At 34.6% G+C, this 19,512-nt stretch overlaps 1 protein-coding gene and 4 long non-coding RNA genes across 6 annotated transcripts in view; all 5 read right to left on the bottom strand.

The window, feature by feature from the left end:
• The window catches only part of LOC143452881 (uncharacterized), a 106,511-nt gene that overhangs the window by 10,740 nt on the left and 76,259 nt on the right, over positions 1 to 19,512 (bottom strand). The gene's annotated exons all lie outside the window — the stretch shown is intronic.
• LOC143452882 (uncharacterized) lies at positions 2,837 to 4,428 on the bottom strand. Its single transcript, XR_013115114.1, has 3 exons — positions 4,403 to 4,428; positions 3,531 to 3,695; positions 2,837 to 3,341 (listed from the first exon to the last, which is right to left on the bottom strand). It is a non-coding gene; the product is annotated as an uncharacterized LOC143452882 (long non-coding RNA).
• On the bottom strand, positions 5,746 to 7,396 carry LOC143452552 (uncharacterized). 2 transcript variants are annotated; one of them, XR_013115057.1, is made up of 3 exons: positions 7,305 to 7,396; positions 6,562 to 6,726; positions 5,746 to 6,377 (listed from the first exon to the last, which is right to left on the bottom strand). It is a non-coding gene; the product is annotated as an uncharacterized LOC143452552 (long non-coding RNA). The 2 variants fall into 2 exon arrangements; XR_013115056.1 differs by lacking the exon at positions 7,305 to 7,396 and adding an exon at positions 7,141 to 7,294.
• Positions 10,768 to 12,307, bottom strand: LOC143452624 (uncharacterized). Its single transcript, XR_013115072.1, has 4 exons — positions 12,259 to 12,307; positions 11,816 to 11,863; positions 11,508 to 11,672; positions 10,768 to 11,314 (listed from the first exon to the last, which is right to left on the bottom strand). It is a non-coding gene; the product is annotated as an uncharacterized LOC143452624 (long non-coding RNA).
• On the bottom strand, positions 17,106 to 18,797 carry LOC143452762 (uncharacterized). The gene is made up of 3 exons (XM_076953850.1): positions 18,542 to 18,797; positions 17,536 to 17,748; positions 17,106 to 17,412 (listed from the first exon to the last, which is right to left on the bottom strand). The coding sequence occupies exons 1-3, from the start codon at positions 18,609 to 18,611 to the stop codon at positions 17,375 to 17,377; spliced, it is 321 nt and encodes a 106-aa protein (XP_076809965.1). The 5' UTR covers positions 18,612 to 18,797; the 3' UTR covers positions 17,106 to 17,374.

Here is a 19,512-nt window from a genome sequence, read left to right as displayed (position 1 = left end):
GCTGCAAGAACTCCGAAAATTGATGCAATTTTAAAGAGAAAAACCAATTTTTTAAAGAATGGAAAAAACTACTTTTCCAGTTTTCTCAAATTGGTGGCAATTTGGCTGATGCCATAAGAACATCCATGGAGCGTCGTGAGCAGGCGCTTTTCGCCAATGATGTGCTGCTGCAGCAGTATATGTTGACCCGATGTACAGGTTAATATTAAATGATGAGCAACATTCAAAAGGGAAAGCTACTTTACTCGAAATTGCTCTGTCTATGAAGGATCATGAAGAAAGAAGATTAGGTAAAAATCTGTCACAAGGTGGAAATCAAACCAAGGTGGGAAAATCAGCAAACTTTTCACCCACCTCAGAAGATGAGGACTTTGAAAAAATTCTAGATCGGCGGGCAAAACGTCGCAAAACTGCAGCAGAAGCTACAGATGGAAGTGCACTTCGTAGGTATAAAATGGACTTTACCAATGCATTATCAAATATGGAAAATATTGATAGGTCCTCAAAAGTGGCTGTCATGGATGCAATTTCCATGTACCCAGATATTCTGCAAAAAGTGGCGTACTCAGTTACAGCTTTGCCACCAACACAAGTGAGTGTGGAGAGACTTTTCTCCGCATTGCGCATCATTCGCTCTGATTTAAGATGCTCGATGAAAGAAGACTTGGGAGATGCAATATTATTTCTTCGCACGAATGGTTTTTGAACTTCTTTGTGCAGAAATAAATGTTTTGTGTTCATTGATTGTGTTGTTTTGTTTGTGATTATTTTGAAACGCTAGATAATCCTAATTGAGCGTTCATACTTAAAACTCAGTTTTTGACGTAATGGAGTTGGAGCCGGAGCAGTGGTATTAATGAGCTCCGGAGCTGGAGCTGGAGCTGGAGCAATTTAATATTTATGCCTGCTTCAAAGCCCTTGGCGAAGTAAACGTTGTCTTTTCACGGCCGCCTTCATTCATCGGTATTTGCCAGTAACCAGATTTAAGGTCCAGTGTGGTAAAATATTTGCACCCCGACAGTTGATCCAAACAGTCATCGATCCGTGGCAATGGAAAACTGTGCTTCTTAGTGCAATCATTGACAGACCTTTCGTTTATTTTCTTCTGACATTTTTTCGGGTGTTGGCATATCGGTGCAGCGTCTCTCGTGTCAATACTGTAAGAATATTGGTTTTGCCAAGGTCACGTTTAGAGAGTGAAAAAGCAGGTTGCCGTCTTCGAATCACTTCAATTACAACTTCCCGCTCAACATCTGGTTCTCTCAATAGCGGTAATGTTCCTCCTCCAGCCTTGAGTGTCATCATATCATAGTTAACGATGCAACCATGGTCTTGAAGAAAATTCAAACCCAGAATACAAGACTCCGACAAGTTCTCCGCAACAAAAACGTCACGAGTGGCCTCTATTCCGGCAACGGTGAAGTTTAGCTTCGCTTTTCCTGCAATCGCGATAACGGTTCCGCTTGGGCCAAGAAATCGAACATTTGAAGGGCAGACTTTTAAATCTATATTGTTCTGCAGAGACAGTCTGTATCTTGTAAGTGACCAATTCTCGTTTTAGTTGTGGTGATGGATTCAGGGGCGGACACCTGTGCCCGCACCGTTGGCGTTTCCTTGGCGGTTGCGTTGAGGACAATATCGACTGATGTGTCCTCTTTCTCCGCATGCAAAACACGTGCGTGATTCCCGGGGGAGAAATGGGTGATTGTGGTTAAGACGAGACCTCCGCGATATCTCCGATAGTGATTCACGCAAGGTGTCAACTTCTTGCCGCAGATCCTGGATCATTGGCTTCATTTCCTCGCAAGCTGATGGGACCTGCTCCATTGGCTGTATTTTGGAAACGTGTTGTTGCACATGCGCAGGTTCCATCATTAATAGCTTTTTGACAGCATCTAAAAACTTTGGACACTGTAACTCCATGTTGCACGTGACCAGCCTTTCTGCTTCATTTTTGTTACGCAGTCCAGTTATCAAAGCGTTATACAAGACGTCATTCTTCGTGCCCTCATCTTCCGGTTTCGGGTATGCATATGGTCCCAAATTGACAAGGGCGTTAACGTAACTTCGATTGGTTTCACCTAATGCTTGGGTTCTTTGTATAAGCTGTTGTTTGGCCTTGTTACATCGAAGTGAGAACAAGCAATTTCCTCTGCCTTGGACTTTAGTTCTTTGTAGTTCATGGTGCTTAACTGTGCACCGTTGCATTTCATTTCCAACTTAACTTCTTCCGGTAAAGTCAATATAAAAGCATGTTTTCGAGCAGCTGCTGTTGTGCCACACTGCCGCAGAAACTTTCAAGCCTGGGTAAAAACGAGCTAAAACTTTCTCCAAGTTCAAACTTCGGAGGAGAAGAAAAAAATCATCTCAGATGAATGATGATATTTCAACATAGGCATGATACAGTCTGTAGGCCAGATAAGGAAAAGCAACGACCACCATTTGTTGAAAATGTGGTTTCCGAAATCGGTTTACTCGAAACCAAAAATTTACCGAAGCTTTACCGAAGTTTACTTCAAACAACATTACTTTTTGTAGAGATCTTGGCAAAATAAAATATCGGTATTAATCAAAAATAAAATTCAAAAATAAAATTGATCGTAGAAAGCCAAAAAGAGCAAATTTATAAACATTTTGTGGAAAGTTGAGCGGTATTTTTTGTTTTCAAAATAGTGATTATTAACACATAAACAAAAAATTGCGCGAAATTAAATGGGAAATAATTAATAATAAAAAATGCAATCAGAATAGAAACGTAATTAACTCTTATTAAAGCAGTGAATGAAAAATCGTCAAACTTGATTGATTGAAATTTTTTATTGACAACACGCTGACAATAACAACGAATATTACACGAATGCAGATATATTTGCATATTGTAATGAAGAGCGGTGAAAGCCATATCCAGATGCGCATACAAGTAGAAAATGGTCTATTTGTGGTTTTGTGTAAGACTAGTAATTACATACATGGCATTGACACCGGCTTCAACTTCACCAACTAGGCTGCTGCTTAAACACTTCATGCATTGGGCAACCTGCAACTCTCGTGCAGATTAATTTATATCCACCAGCGATTATAGATTTATGTTCAACTAATTCTTCTTCATTATTTACAGAAGGTAGACAAGGTATAAACAGGCAGAAATAAATGTCGTAACATACGAAACTTCATATTATGAAAAGTTCTTATTGAAAGGGGGATTGGATTGAAAAGTTTTAAACGTATCATCAACCAAGTATAAAACAACGTGAATAAAGTAAATATAATTAATCGTCTCTAGTTAAGCCATTGTAGATATGCCTCAAATTGTAATCTTTCCCGTTGCTTTTTATCTGCTTCTAGAAAATTACATTTTCTCAATGAAATGAATTTTAAAGAGAAGTTCCCGATTTGAGGGATTCTGGTTACTTCGTAAAAGAACCTACATTTTAAATCACGAATATACTTTAATAAGACATTTTAACATGGAGCTAGTTGTACCACCTTATAATAAACTTTCTCAGCTTGTTATAGTAAACATTAAATACCTTCTCTGCGTCGAACATTTCTTTTCTGTGTACATTTCTCAAAGCATAGATTTAACAACACCAGGCAAATAGCTGCAACGACAAACGCAAAGACCGACAGCGCAATCATCGCATTATCCAAGTCTCCAATGTCTTTGTTCAAACTGTTCAACACTGCGTCGAGATCTGTAATACAAAAGTACTTGTGCGTCGATACAAATGTCTTCTTAAAAAAAAGGGGCAACTCTAAACAAAAAAACGACTTCTTTGTTTGCAAACAATACTGAATTTTAATGTCTTGCTTAGAACGTTTTTCTAAAATAGTGAGGTACTCCTGAAGTGAACCTAAAAATAAGTCTAAGGTGGTTTCAACATCAATTCGAAAATTGTTTCCATCGATTTTTTTTAAATTAATTCAAACTTAAGTTATGTTCAAGTTCAAACTCGACCTGGTACTCGGCCACAAATCCTTGATCGATTTGGACTTTACAATTTATCATTTCCTGATGATAACTAGAAAATCTATTTACATGAATGTTGGGGTTTCCTAAAAGATTTATATTTGTCATTAACATATTTGCGTCACACCAAATTATTGCACGGAAATCAGGAAAACCCTCAAAGCTAAACCCCAAATTTCAGCTTTTAACAACAACTCTTAAAGAAACTTAGAAATGTCTACATGACCAGTTTACAAGCAACTTAAATTCGAAACCTATATTTTTTGAATTTTACTGATTTGGTAACTTCTGACGCTGTTTTGCAGCGAACTAATTTCAAAGATTGAAACTAATCGTTTCATTTCTACGGTTTGTATCACAAATGGCTGTTCAAAATATTCAAAGATGAAACTGTAAACATTTAAAAAACGTTGATTAAATGCACCAACACACCTTCTTCCAGCCGACTAGCTGTGCAATATTTGCTGTGGTTGTCGTGTGGTTGGTATTGAAGTAAATTAAGAAAGGGCAGAAGTAATCAATGCGTGTTGAGTGTTCGCGTGGAATTTATGCTCGAAGAAATAAAAACAAAACGCAGATTATTTGTGAAAGATCTTGTACATTTAATTGAAGATGTGTGTTGTCTTTTGCGTTTACACGTGGAACGTTTGCGTGTGGATTTACAATATATAACGATTGTATTGCAACTAATTTTAGAGTTATCTCTTTCTGACGATCTGCAGTTTGAAGTATAAATTACAAATGCAGTATCGCATTATGAGGTAACTAAGGGCGCATTAAAAGCTCGTTGATTTTACAAGAAAGTATAAAACTAATATCAAAAAAGTTTTATTGAGAGATTTCTCCGATTAATTAAAGTTTGGAACAAAAGTGACCGTTTCCGCTCATCCAAAGTCTAAAATTTAATCGTTGAAAGCGGCATTCAGTCACACACTTGGAAAGCACAACATATGCGACAGAACTGGCTTTAATAAAAAACTAAGATAACAGAAACTCGATTCTGAAGGTGTCGTGTCCGTGGCGATCGTTCCAGCGAAATAACCACTTGATTACCATTTATCCATCCTACGCCAACTTCTACAGAGATGTTTGCGAAAGAAAAAATGATTCCTCATTATACAGCAGCTGTAATAGCTGGCATAGCGCAGATTTATAAATATTTTGTAAAAGCTGGGACGTTGTTTTGTTTAAGTTAATAATTTCAATCAACTCAGCGTCGGTCTTTTCGGAACGATCGGATGCATCGTTGTAACGAACCAAATGTTGTTAAACTTAAATTAATTTTAAGTAAAGAATCTTAAATAAATATAAATTAATCTTCTTACACCTTATCGTTCGTCGGTGAACATTCCCATGATGATATTTTAACCTAGGCATGATGCATCCTGATCGAAGGCCAGGTAAGGAAAATATTCGACCGCCATTTGTCGAAAATGAGGTTTCCGAAATCGGTTTACCCGAAACCAAAGTTTTACCCAAGTTTACTCCAAACTACATTACTTTTTGTAGAGATCTTTGCAAAATAAAAAATCGGTATTAACCAAGAAAAAAATCGATGATCGCAGAAAGCTACAAAGAGCAAATTTATAAACATTTTGTGAAAAGTTGGGCGGTATTTTTTGTTTTCGAAATAGTGGTTATTAACACATTAATTATTTTGGGTGAGATTAAACGAGAAATAAATTTTAAAGACAAAAAAATGCAAAAACAGATTAGAACCGTAAATAACTGTTTTTTTCAAAGGAGTGAATGAAAAATCGTCAAGCTTGATTGATTGAAGTTTTTTATTGACAACACGCTAAAAAAATACCAACGACTAATACACGACCGCAGAGATATTTACATATTGTAATGAAAAGCGGTGAAAGTCATATCCAGATGCGCATACAAGTAGAAAATGGTCTATTTGTGGTTTTGTGTAAGACTTGTAATTACATACATGGCATTGACACCGGCTTCAGCTTCACCCACCAGGCTGCTTAAACACTTCATGCATTGGACAACCTGCAACTTTCCTGCAGGTTTATTTATATCCACCAGCGATTATAGATTTATGTTCAACTAATTCTTCTTCATTAATTACAGAAGGTACACAAGGTATAAACAGGCAGATATAAATGTCGCAATATACGAAACTTTATATTATGTAAAGTTCTTATTGAAAGGGGGATTGTATTGGAAAGTACGCTCTAGTGCTTCATCACATGGTTGTAAAAAATCGAATATATTTGAAATGATTAGTCTATACTCTATAGGAACAATATGGTGCAGAAATTTAAACGCATCACAAATAAAGTAATCTCCAGCAACGCAATTAAAGTAAATATAATTAATCGTCACTAGGTAAACCATTCTGCTATTGCCTCCTTGCGTAATCTTTCCTCTAGCTCCACGTCTACTGGTCTTGCTAAAAAATGACAATTTCTCAATGAAATGAATTTCAAAAAGAAATTCCCGATTTGAGGGATTCTGATTACTTTGTAAAAAACCAACATTTTAAATCACAAATATACTTAAGATATTTTAACATGGAACTAGTTGTACCACCTTATAATAAACTTTCTCAGCTTGTTATAGTAAACATTAAATACCTTCTCTGGGTCGAACATTTCTTTTCTGTGTACATTTCTCAAAGCATAGATTTAAAAACACCAGGCAAATAGCTGCAACGATAAACGCAAAGACCGACAACGCAATCATCGCATTATCCAAGTCCCCCATGTCTTTGTTCAAACTGTTCAACACTGCGATGGGATCTGTAATACAAAAGTACTTGTGCGTCGATACAAATTTCATTTTAATAAAAAAGCGTCAATTTTAAACAAGAAAAACACTTCTTTGTTTGAGGTCGAAATCAGCCCAAAGCTCAAACAATACTGAATTTTGATGCTTTGCTTAGATTAGATAGTTTTCAAAAAATTCTGACGTAATCCTGAATTGAACATAAAAATGAGTCGAAGGTGCTTTGAACATCACTTCGAAATGGTTTCCATCGATATTTTTTTAATTAATTTAAACTTAAGTTATGTTCAAGTTCAAAATCGACCTGGTACTCGGCCACAAATCCTTGATCGATTTGAACTTTTTCATTTATCATTTTCTCATGATAACTAGAAAATATATTTACATGAATGTTTGCGTTTCTTAAAAGATTTATGTTTGTCACTTACATATTTGCCTCATACGAAATTACTGCACTGAAATAAGGAAAACCCTCAAAGCTAAATCCTAAATTTCAGCTTTTAACAACAACTTTTAAAGAAACTTAGAAATGTCTACATGACCAGTTTACAAGCAAATTAAATTCAAAAACTATATTTTTTTTGTAACACACCTTCTTCCAGCCAACTAGCTGTACAATATTTGCTTTGGTTGTCGTGTGGTTGGTATTGAAGTAAATTAAGAAAGAGCAGAAATAATCAACGCGCTCTGATTGTTCGCGTGGAATTTATGCTCCAAGAAATAAAAACAAAACGCAGATTATTTGTGAAAGATCTTGTACATTCAATTGAAGATGTGTGTTGGCTTTTGCGTTGATACGTTAAACGTTTACTTGCGTATACACATTATATAACGACTGTATTGCAACTAATTTTTGGAGTTATCTCTTTCTGTCGATCTGCAGTTTGAAGTATAAATTACAAATGCAGTGTCGCATTATGAGGTAACTAAGGGCGCATGAAAATCTCGTTGATTTTACAATAAAGTATAAAACTAATATCAAAATTTTTTATTGACAGATTTCTCCGATTAATTTAAGTTTGGAACAAAAGTGACCGTTTCCGCTCATCCAAAGTCTAAAATATAGTCGTTGAAAGCGGCATTCAGTCACACACTTGGAAAGCACAACATATGCGACAGAACTGGCTTTAATAAAAAACTAAGATAACAGAAACTCGATTCTGAAGGTGTCGTTTCTGTGGCGATGTTCCAGCGAAATAACCACTTGATTACCATTTATCCATCCTACGCCAACTTCTACAGAGATGTTTGCGAAAGAAAAGTTGATTCCTCATTACACAGCAGCTGTAGAATCTCGCAAAGCGCAGATTTATAAATATTTTGTAAAAGCTGGGACGTTGTTTTGTTTAAGTTAATAATTTCAATCAACTCAGCGTCGGTCTTTTCGGAACGATCGGGTGCGTCGTTGTAACGAACCCAAAGTTCTTGAAGAATATGTTCGTACATAGAATATATTAAAATAAATTTTGGCTCCTATACTGTCAGCCCAGTATCTTGATTCAGATCAAATCTAAGAAATACAAAAATATAAATGCCGTTGTAACTGCTTGAATGACGCATTGAGAATTAAAACGTATCGATTATTTCATATTGTATCGTATCGTGTTTTGTATCATACTTGTTCACTGCATTAAACTGAAAGTTTCTTGTAGGACTCAAGGACACTATACACACTGTTGTATTAGTAGTTTTATACACATGACTAATCCAATACCGACAATAAAAAGTTGTCATCAGGCTATAGAGGTCAGCTGCAAATAGATATAACAAGATTTATTTACGTTTTTGTGGAACAGCTTGGTAAGATTGGCGGTTAAAACTTACTCTTGGTGCATTTCCATGCACTGCACAACCTGAAATTGTGGAAATTATTTAAACATCAAAGTCAAAGACACGTCAAAGCTTACAAACGAAATAATTTTCTTTTATTAGTCAGAAAAGATACATCACAAACCAGACAAAAATGTGCAGAAACAAGCACATTGATAAATGTATAACTATAAAATATGTCAAATGTAAATGTATGAAGCTGAATAATAGGCTCCAGTTTAAAGTTGATGGCATGGTTACAATAAAAATGGGAATATTTACTAATTTATCCATGTAACAAAAGCATGGTGCACGAATATCTACGCAACATAAAGTATTCATTGACGCAACGCATTAAACTTTAAACGTTAAATTTAGGAGAAAAATATGGGAATAAATGGAAAAGAAAAATAAAGAAAGTTCCAATTACAGTTTGATCCAAAACAAACTACTGCATTTTTGTTCATACGTTTCATGTAATCCCTGTTTGTTTCACCGCAATCCGCAATCCTTTAATGTTTGCTCAATTTCTCTCTTAGGAACATCTGAACAAATATAAAAGTTTAGTGATATTTATGTTAAAGATGATATTAGGCCTTCTGTAAATATGCAACCTGCAATCTCAATTGTCAAGTACCTTGCACTTTCCTTGGCGGAGGTTTACAGCAGAATTTATATAGAACCACAATACAAACTGCAGCAAAAAGTCCTAACAAAGTAAAAAGAACTTTCAACGCTGGATCAATCGGGTCATCGACATGTTCGTTTACTGCATTGGGACCTGTAATAAGGTGCTCGGGTTAAAATACTTCGTGGATTTGCTTTTTTCACTCTACTTCAAATTTTAAATTTTGAACAAAAGATGGAAACGGACTCAGTGATTTAGGCCCAAATCAGATCCAAGCTCGAACAAAATGGCACTTAGTTTTTATGCTTTTCATTCGCTAGACCCTAAAAAGTAAAAAGTAAAAATTAGATATGTTGAATTACGTAATTAAAATTACGTTCCAACATAAGTTTTACACGTATAATTATTCAATTTTAGAATACAATTCATTATTTAATTTAACTTCTTAATTCAACTATAGCAAATTATAGAATAAAATTATTAGAATTAATGTAATTAAATTTTAATTTCACTTTTAGTTTTATAATATAAATGTTTCATACATAATGAATGTATGCTTACATGCTTTTATGTTATTGACCCGACCTTATGCTCAAATGCAAACTCGAAACAAAACACTCGACCATGTTTCAATGTCCGATTCGGACGTTACCATTCATCCTTTATTCGATGATATCTTACAAATGTTTTATTTGAGTGTGTGAATTTTTGGAAATTCTAATGTAAAACATCAGTTATTGCTCTCACCTGTGGTCGCTAAACTGTTTTCGCAGTTTGTCTCAGGTTTGCAAGATGCCCCAATATCTAAAACATAACAGCAAATATTCAATCACATAAATTAAACATAACCTCATAGTGGACAACATACCAATGCATATATCAAAGTATCTATGTATATGTGTGTCTACAGAGTATATCTATGTCGTGTCTAAATATTACCACATGTATTTCTTGCAAATACTAACCGCAATATATTACACAACAGCATATATCTAACCACTTAACACATGCTGCGTTCTTATGAAGCTTATTAATAGTTTAAGAGAAAATGTGATTTATCTGCCAAGTACATCGGTCAAACCACGATATGGATACGGGTGTCGCTAAGAAACAGATGTTTAGACAAATCAAAGTTGTCCACAACATCATCCAAGTATGACGTCATATTACCAGTAGTGAAAGTGTCAGTTGTGAAACGAAACACTGGAGCTGGAGAAGGATTTTGAGATGAAGGTAAATCGTCATCGATCTCGTATGTTGATCATTGATCTGGCAACATATTGACAATTAAAAAAGCTTTCAACGCCTGTGAGGAGCAACTTTGTCGGTGAACATTCCCATGATGATATTTCAACATAGGCATGATACAGTCTGTAGGCCAGGTAAAAAAAATTCCCGACCGCCATTCGTCGAAAATGAGGTTTCCGATATCGGTTGGCTGCCACTGCTAAATCACGGTTTGTTTTCCGGTAAGACTCTTGCTGGTTTACACCTGGTCGTTGATAACGAATGAAACTATTTGGCTGCCGTCAAATGAAGTAAATACAGCAAGTGATAGAGGGTTTAACATTTCATAATAAACTGTAACTAGCATTAAATGAAAAATCTCCAAACTTGATTGATTGATTGAAATTTTTTATTGACAACACGCTAAAAAATACCAACGACTAATACACGACTGCAGATATATTTACATATTGTAAAGAAAAGCGGCGCAAAGCTATATCCAGATGCGCATACAAGTAGAAAATGGTCTATTTGTGGTTTTGTGTAAGACTTGTAATTACATACATGGCATTGACACCGGCTTCAACTTCACCAACCAGGCTGCTGCTTAAACACTTCATGCATCGGACAACCTGCAACTTTCCTGCAGGTTCCTTTATATCCGCACCATCACTTATTGATTTATGTTCAACTAATTCTTCTTCATTAATTACAGAAGGTAGACAAGGTATAAACTTGCAGAAATAAATGTCGCAATATACGAAACTTTATATTATGTAAAGTTCCTATTGAAACGGGGATTGTATGGAAAAGTTTTAAACGTATCATCAACCAAGTATAAAACAACGTGAATAAAGTAAAGATAATTAATCGTCTCTAGTTAAGCCATTGTAGATATGCCTCAAATTGTAATCTTTCCCGTTGCTTTTTATCTGCTTCTAGAAAATTACATTTTCTCAATGAAATGAATTTTAAAGAGAAGTTCCCGATTTGAGGGATTCTGATTATTTAGTAAAAGTACCAACATTTTAAATCACGAATATACTTTAATAAGACATTTTAACATGGACCTAGGTGTACCACCTTATAATAATTAATCTTTCTCAGCTTGTTATAGTAAACTTTAAATACCTTTTCTGCGTCGAACATTTATTTGCTGCGAACATATCTCAAAGAATGGAATTAACAACACCAGGCAAAAACTTGCAACGACAAACGCAAAGACCAACAGCGCAATCATCGCATTATCCAAGTCCCCCATGTCTTTGTTCAAACTGTTCAACACTGCGATGAGGTCTGTAATGCAAAGTACTTGTGCGTCGATATAAATTTCATTTTAATAAAAAAGCGTCAAATTTAAACCGAAAAAAACGACTTCTTTGTTTGAGGTCGAAATAAGCGCAAAGCTCAAACAATACTGAAACTTGAACTGAAACTGCCTTGCTTGGATTTTTCTCGGAAAATTCTGACGTTCTCCTGAAGTGAACCTAAAAATGAGAATATGTTTACATGAATGTTTGCGTTGCTAAAAGATTTATATTTGGCACTAACATATTTGCTTGACACCAAACTAATGCACGGAAATCAGGAAACCCTCAAAGCTAAATCCTAAATTTCAGCTTTTAACAACAACTCTTAAAAGAAACTTAGAAATGGCTACATGACCAGTTTACAAGCAATTTAAACTCAAAAACTATATTTTTTGATTTTTAGTTTTTGGGAAACTTTTGACGCTGTTTTGCAGCGAACTAATTTTAAAGATTGAAACTAATCGTTTCATTTCTACGGTTTGTATTACAAAAGACTGTTCAAATAATTTAATCATGAAACTGTAAACCTTTAAAAAATGCTGATTAAAAGAAGTACCAACACACCAACACACCTTCTTCCAGCCGACTAGTTGTGCAATATTTGCTTTGGTTGTCGTGTGGTTGGTATTGAAGTAAATTAAGAAAGAGCAGATGTAATCAACAGGCGATGATTGTTCGCGTGGAATTTATGCTCGAAGAAATAAAAACAAAACGCAGATTATTTGTGAAAGAACTTGTACATTCAATTGAAGATGTGTGTTGGCTTTTGATTTTACACGTGGAACGTTTGCGTGTGGATACGCATTATACAATGCATTTCTGACATTTCATTCATTCATTCTGACATTCTGCATTTTGAAGTATAAATTAGAAATGCAGTGTCGCATTATGAGGTAACTAAGGGCTCATTAAACGCTCGTTGATTTTACAAAAAAGTATAAAACTAATATCAAAAAGTTTTATTGACAGATTTCTCCGATTAATTTAAGTTTGGAACAAAAATGGCCGTTTCCGCTCATCCAAAGTCCAAAAATTAGTCGTTGAAAGCGGCATCCAGTCACAAACTTGGAAAGCACAACGTATGCGACAAAACTGGCTTTAATAAAAAAATATGAAATAACCGAAACGCGATTCTGAAGTTGTCGTATCTGTGGCGATGTTCCAGCGAAAAAACCAACTTATTACCATTTATCCACTCCGGGCCAACTTCTACAGAGATGTTTGCGAAAGAATAAAATTGATTCCTCATTACATAGAAGCTGTAGAAGCTCGCAAAGATTTATAAATATTTTGTAAAAGCTGGGACGTTGTTTTGTTTAAGTTAATAATTTCAATCAACTCAGCGTCGGTCTTTTCGGAACGATCGGATGCTTCGTTTTAACGAACCAAATGTTGTTAAACTTAAATTAAATTTTAAATAAATAATCTCAAATAAATTCAAATTAGTCTTCTTAAACTTTAACGTTCGTCGGTGAACATTCCCATGATGATATTTCAACCTAGGCATGATGCAGTCAGTAGGCCAGGTAAGGAAAATCATCGACCGCCATTTGTCGAAAATGAGGTTTCCGAAACCGTTTTACTCGAAACCGAAGTTTTACCGAAGTTTAATCCGAACTAAAATACTTTTTGTAGAGATCTTTGCAAAATAAAATATCGGTATTAACCAAGAATAAAATCGTTGAGTGTAGAAAGCTACAAATACAAATTTATAAACATTTTGTGGAAAGTTGGGAGTTTTTTTAAAATAGTTGTTATTAACGCATTAATTATTGTTTATGTGAAATTAAACAAGAAAAAAATACTAACAGAACAAACAGAATGGAAACGTAAGTAACTCTTTTTTTCAAAGCATTGAACAAAAAATTGTCAAACTTGATTGATTTGAGTTTTTTATTGACAACACGCTGAAAAATACCAACGACTAATACACGACTGCAGATATGTTTAGTTATTGCTATAAAGAGCGGTGCAATGACATATTCAATCGGGTGGTTTGAGTTTGTAGAAATTTTGAGATTCATAAACGTTGTCGTCGTTCACAAAATCCCGACCTCATTAAAACTCGACAATTGTATTACGTCAAGTGGAATATCTAAACATAAAACAAAATATTTAGTTAAGTGGGCGATAGACTAAGTGCGTATATTTTTCAGTAACACGATATCCTTGAATTTGGTTCCTGCTCGTAGGTATGACTTTTCTTACCTCGATCTTCGTTTCTGGGACGATTTCGTTGGCGAGGAATAAAACATTGTTTAAAAACACAACAACCAAAGCCAACAAGAACGACTAAAACCAGCCAGAAAATCAAAACTATGATTGCAATTTTTGCTAAATATTTAAACAAATGTTAAATTAAATTAGGAAACGTTGTACAGCAATGACCGGTATTAAGTGCGCAGGATGCCAATTTACTCCAACTCATGTCCGATACTGTGAGTACGAGTTCGAAGCCAATATTTACTTATTATCCAGTATTTAGTTTTATGCTGAAAAAAACCTAAAAAACTTTGCTAATGAGGCTATGACGTGGAGAACAAACGAAATAAATTAAACTTTGAAGCTGTTTATCGTTTTGCGTCTGATCATTTTTTTATTAAATAACAGAATACAATTTGTTGCTGAATAGAAACAAAAATAATTGTTTACGTGTTTTTAGACTTTTTGAAATTCTCAATGATACTATGAAAACGTTTTTATACGGGAATTTGTTTGTTAAAGAATATTTTAAAAACAATATTTGTGATTACTTTTACGATTTGAAGCTTCGTCATAGTTTGTTGTAGGTTCGTAGGTTGTCCCAATATCTGAAAAATAATAACACATTTACGACCACATCAACCAGAACGCACGATTCTTCAGACTCAAGACCCAGTTAACACAATAGTCAGCAACAATTCTTTATGTGTATTTGATCAGGAACTCCATCTCATGGTGTTTGAAGTATGTCTTACAACAACAAATCAATGCTAAAAACTGTGAAGCAAAATACCAATTATAATTGGACAAATTGAAGGTTGCTTGGTGTTGTTTCAAGTATGACGTCATATTAATTGTAGCGAAAGCATCAGTTGTCACAGTAATGGTTGTTACAGGTGAAAGATTTTGAGCTGCATCTGTCATCGAGTTTTCTTCGGTTGTTTTCAGTGAAGCTTCGCCTGTCAACATTTCGACGCTTATTGTACTAAATGCTGTGTCTGTTATGACAAAGCACATTGTTGCAAAACACAAGACCACATGCAATAGTAATAACCGTATAAAAGCTGTACCATTTACTGTGATAGCTGTTCAGTCAAAGCGCTAACTTCAGCTTCTTTCATATTAAGCTTCAACAACGGTATCGGTGTTTCCCCGACTTAATTACTCTGAACTAACCGGATATATTTGAACACAAACTTAAGAACCATAAAACTTGTTTAAACGCAAAGAATCAGCCATGGAAAGTAGGTTACGCAGGAAAAGCACAAACTTGACTAATATTTGGTAGAAAGTTTTGTTTCGAAATCCATATCTTGGACTTTAACTGATATTCATTCACTTTTCTACAGCTTGCTTCTACGACCCATGTGAACGAATTATTTGCTTTCCTTGACCTGCATTATAAGTGGCAGTTAATACAATGACATAAAATTAAACGGTTCCTCGTGTTGTGCATCTACCACGTCATCAGTCTTGTCACATCTGGTTTGCTTGTCTGAATTTTTACAGTTTCAGGGTTCAACAAAGCGCAGAATTTATCAAAACACTTGGAACGTCCGCGCAGAAGTTGTGCTTGAAGGATGAGTTAACGATCTGACGCAACAAAGAAAAACCTGATTTGCAATTTTTTCAAAACATTGTAATCACAATTTGCGTGCACCTTAAGAGAATGCAGAATGCCTAATAGCTTCAGGTATTATGTATTGTTTTAATCGGTTTCAAGTGTATAATAATTCTTAGTGCTTCTACAGCAATTGTTTTTTTTAGTGAAGTAAACACAAGTTTATTAGATTTGTTTCAAAGTCGGAATCTTTTAAAATTGTTTTCTAAGAAAACGTCAATGAGAAAAGTATTGTATCAATCTTTGACGTCCAACAAAAACAAGTTTGATGAATATATTAACATAAGGAGCGTTTTGCTGCTGTCATTTTCAAATTTTTTATGTTTTATGAGAACATTTGTTTCCATTTTAACCCCATTTTAAGCCACGGACTCGATGGAAATTTTTATTATCTTTGTTTTTGACAACTTCTGCACGAGATGAAATAAACAAACATTAGAATAAAGAAGACAAAGTCACGATAATAATAAAAACTTAAAATTACTTTATTTCAAACATTTCACTTAAATTTTATACGCAAAATAATTTTTACTTCACATCTTGTATCTTCAGACTTGACTTACGTCCGTCATCTTGAACGTCTCTTGTGACAGTTGGATTTGGTCGATTAAACTCGGTTTTAGGTTAAACTGTACAATTCTTGTATTGTTTTGTAAAAAAATGAAATTATAACATATTTCTTAATTTTTGAAAATCCAGGCAGTAGACTTTTTGCTTCATTGAATAAAATGTATTCTGTGAAATTTTTTTCGATAAATATTCGAAATAAACAAAATGAAACCACAAATTGTTTTTCTTCCTATTATTATTTTTCGTTATAATTGTTAGTTTTTTATTTGTTTTTTTATTCTTTTTTATTTTATTATTTTTTAATTTGCTTGTTGTGTTTTTATTACGGTAAAATGGTAAATTATAAATATTTTAAGAATAGAACAAAAAATTTCCCAAGGAAAAAATACATTAAAAGTTATGATTAATATCTGATAATATCTGATTTATCCTTTAGTATTTTTATATTGACTTTCTTTTAAATAAATAATGTATTTTGTGAGAAAATGTTCGTTAAAAATATTTAAGGCTAACTAGGCCTATCTCTAAATGGAATATAAAAAGTCGTTTTTATTGCAGTTATTATTGTTTTGTTAACAATATAGGAAAAAAAAGATCTTATCTACCAACAAATAAGCTACTTCTACTTACCTACTTGCTACTGCTACCTACTTCTAATCAAACTATGTCCGTCTGCCTCAGACGTGAGATACCTGGTTGAGATACGTTTGATGACGTACATACACTGGCTACTCAGATGTCGGGATGCCACAATTTCATTGCTAGTTATGACAAATTGTTCACTCACATCCAAACGGAGAAGAGTTTAGTACCACAGCAAATCTGGAATAACCAGTTATAGTCAGGATAAGAGCAGCCTGTAATTTTATTTACACGCGAGTCAACAGATGAGCGTGAAACGCAAGATCTGAGATCCTGACGCAAGCAACGTCTAAGCAACGAATCAGTTGACACGAATTAAATCATTTACAAAATAGCCAGAAGCTTACTGCAGTCTGTTTGGAAGATATCAATTGTGACATCATGAATCGTTTATTAACATAAATACAACTTTGATTAATTTAATTAAGTGTGATGATAATAAGAATTAAACACAATATTTCAACAGTCACTTGTTGCTAAATTGTTAACAAACAGCAAAGTAACGAAAAAACAAATTCGTGTATTACAACGTTCCGTACAAATTTGCATATACTCGTAATTTTTAGAAAAAGGTTTGTTGTAGCCACTCAAGTTTGTTGAGAAACGGAAAAACGTTCTTCTGATTTATGCTTCGGTTCAATTTATCGCCGGCTCTAATTTAATTTGTCCATTTCCATGTCATCTAGATTTTCTTCAAAATAACAAACATTTCAATAAACTGCGTGCTGGTTGAAATATTCTCTAACATTACGCTTTTACATCGTATCAACTAACTTTTTTTGTTACTTCTGTTTTCAACGTAAAGACAATGTACCTTGTTCTTCGTCCTGCCGCCGATTCCGCTGATTCCGCCGATTCCGCCAATTTTGCCAACACCTCCGACACGGGCCACAAATCGCCTGATTCTCAAATCTCGTGTCATAGATACAAACCACAATCGTAATAACGACGGCGCCGATCATGCCAAGCGACACCATCAGGAATAATTCATAATGTTGTTCCCAGATGTATCCCGCTCCATCGCTCCCTGCAATTTAAAATGCGACCAACAATCGACTTCGCATTTCATTTTCTTAAGATAGAGATTGTCAATAATAAGACCCGAGATGGAAATGTTTGTAGTCCGGCTTCCATCACAACACATGCTTATAAAATATTGCTTTGATTTGATCCAGAAAAGGCCCAAGTGGAAAGATTAAAGTCGAAATATAAAGAAACAAATCATCTTTATCTCAATTGCTTCCCAACAGATATTTTGTTATTATTGGCAAAATAGTCAATTTGTTACTGGACTAAAACAAAAATAAATCTTTATTTGGTGAATTTTTAAAATATATTGTTTTCCCAGATATTTCCACGTTCAGACTTTGCAGCTTTACGACCTACTTTAATTCTATTTTGTAATAATACCTTTAAAAAGAATTTGTTTAAGTGCAAATATTTATTTATTTAACATCTTAATTCAAATATTAATCTATTGTTACCCATAGTTGATATCATCTTGCCACTTCGTTTTAAAGTTACACATACTCCCACGTATCTGACCATGCTACACATAATACTACGCAACCAATAAAGCTACTAGGCAAAAATAAACCGTTTGTTAAGAAAAAATAAATATTTCTCATCATAACTTCACACAAAATTCCGTTTATCTGAAAACAACGAAAATAAGAATTAAAGCGAAATGTTCCGTTATGTATTTGAGATATTATTTATTAGCAACTTATATTTCTAATTAAATATTTCTAACTTGTTTCCGAAAAAAATATTTTACAAAATCAAAGCTTTTGTTGTTTTTAATTATGACGTCACTATACCTGTGAAGATAGTATCAGTTGTAGAACTATACGATGACTTAATTTCGGAGGAAAAGTTGTCGAACGGCATAATGACAATTTCACTTTAATACTTTCACCGTCAGTGATGAATAACATTTAAAACTGAGAAATGAGAATTCCAAGTACAAGATTAGGCTGAATATTCTATCAAAAACCACAAACTCTTTGAAAAGCTTCGAAACTAAAACGTCATCCTTCCACCTGCCAAATTGGTCATATCTGCTTTACCTGTCCGATTTTTAGGTCCACAGTTGCCGGAATCACAAAATATCCGCAAACGTTATCAACGCGCTTTTAGCGCTTGTCCGGAACTTGTGCTTAAAGGGATAAAGTAAATTACACAACGTGAAATATTTTAAAGTTACTTGTCCAACGTAGCAATAATTACGTAATGTTATGTAATAATAATGTTATGAAGTAACTATGGGTGGCACAATTTATTCTTACCAATATACGACATAATGTTGAATAAGTGTGACGTAATTAATAGTGCTTCAAAATCAAATGCTTTCTTTCGATATAACGTAGCGGACCAGCCGGTATGGTTCCATAGCTATAGCTTACAAGGCAAATAACAACACTTACCTGTTTCGCCGACGCCGACAAAATCCAACTTGTCTGCCAAAAGTAATCATGGATGAGAAGTGGACCAGTGAGACCAGTTTGTGCACGGGACGTTCGATAAAAGTGGACTTGTTCGAAGTCATGTCCTCCACGTTCAGCTTCCTCGATATTAGGCCGCTATATCTGTCGTTTCGTCTCAATAAAGGCGATTCCGCTGTTCCTGGCGGTTGAATGTCCTTGATGGGCGGAGGCTCTGTATGTCAGGTTCAACTGTTTTGGGCTGAAAATGTTGGCGAGGTTTTCACGACCTCCAACATAATACACAAGTCAATTTGTTCTAATATGTTTGCGTTATTGATGTTGAAAGCGCAATTATTTTCTCCGAG

The sequence above is a fragment of the Clavelina lepadiformis genome, chromosome 4 (assembly GCF_947623445.1).
Source record: "Clavelina lepadiformis chromosome 4, kaClaLepa1.1, whole genome shotgun sequence".
Classification (NCBI taxonomy): domain Eukaryota; kingdom Metazoa; phylum Chordata; class Ascidiacea; order Aplousobranchia; family Clavelinidae; genus Clavelina; species Clavelina lepadiformis.
The sequence above is the reverse complement of the archived record's forward strand: the minus strand, read 5'-3'. Positions and strand labels throughout refer to the sequence as shown.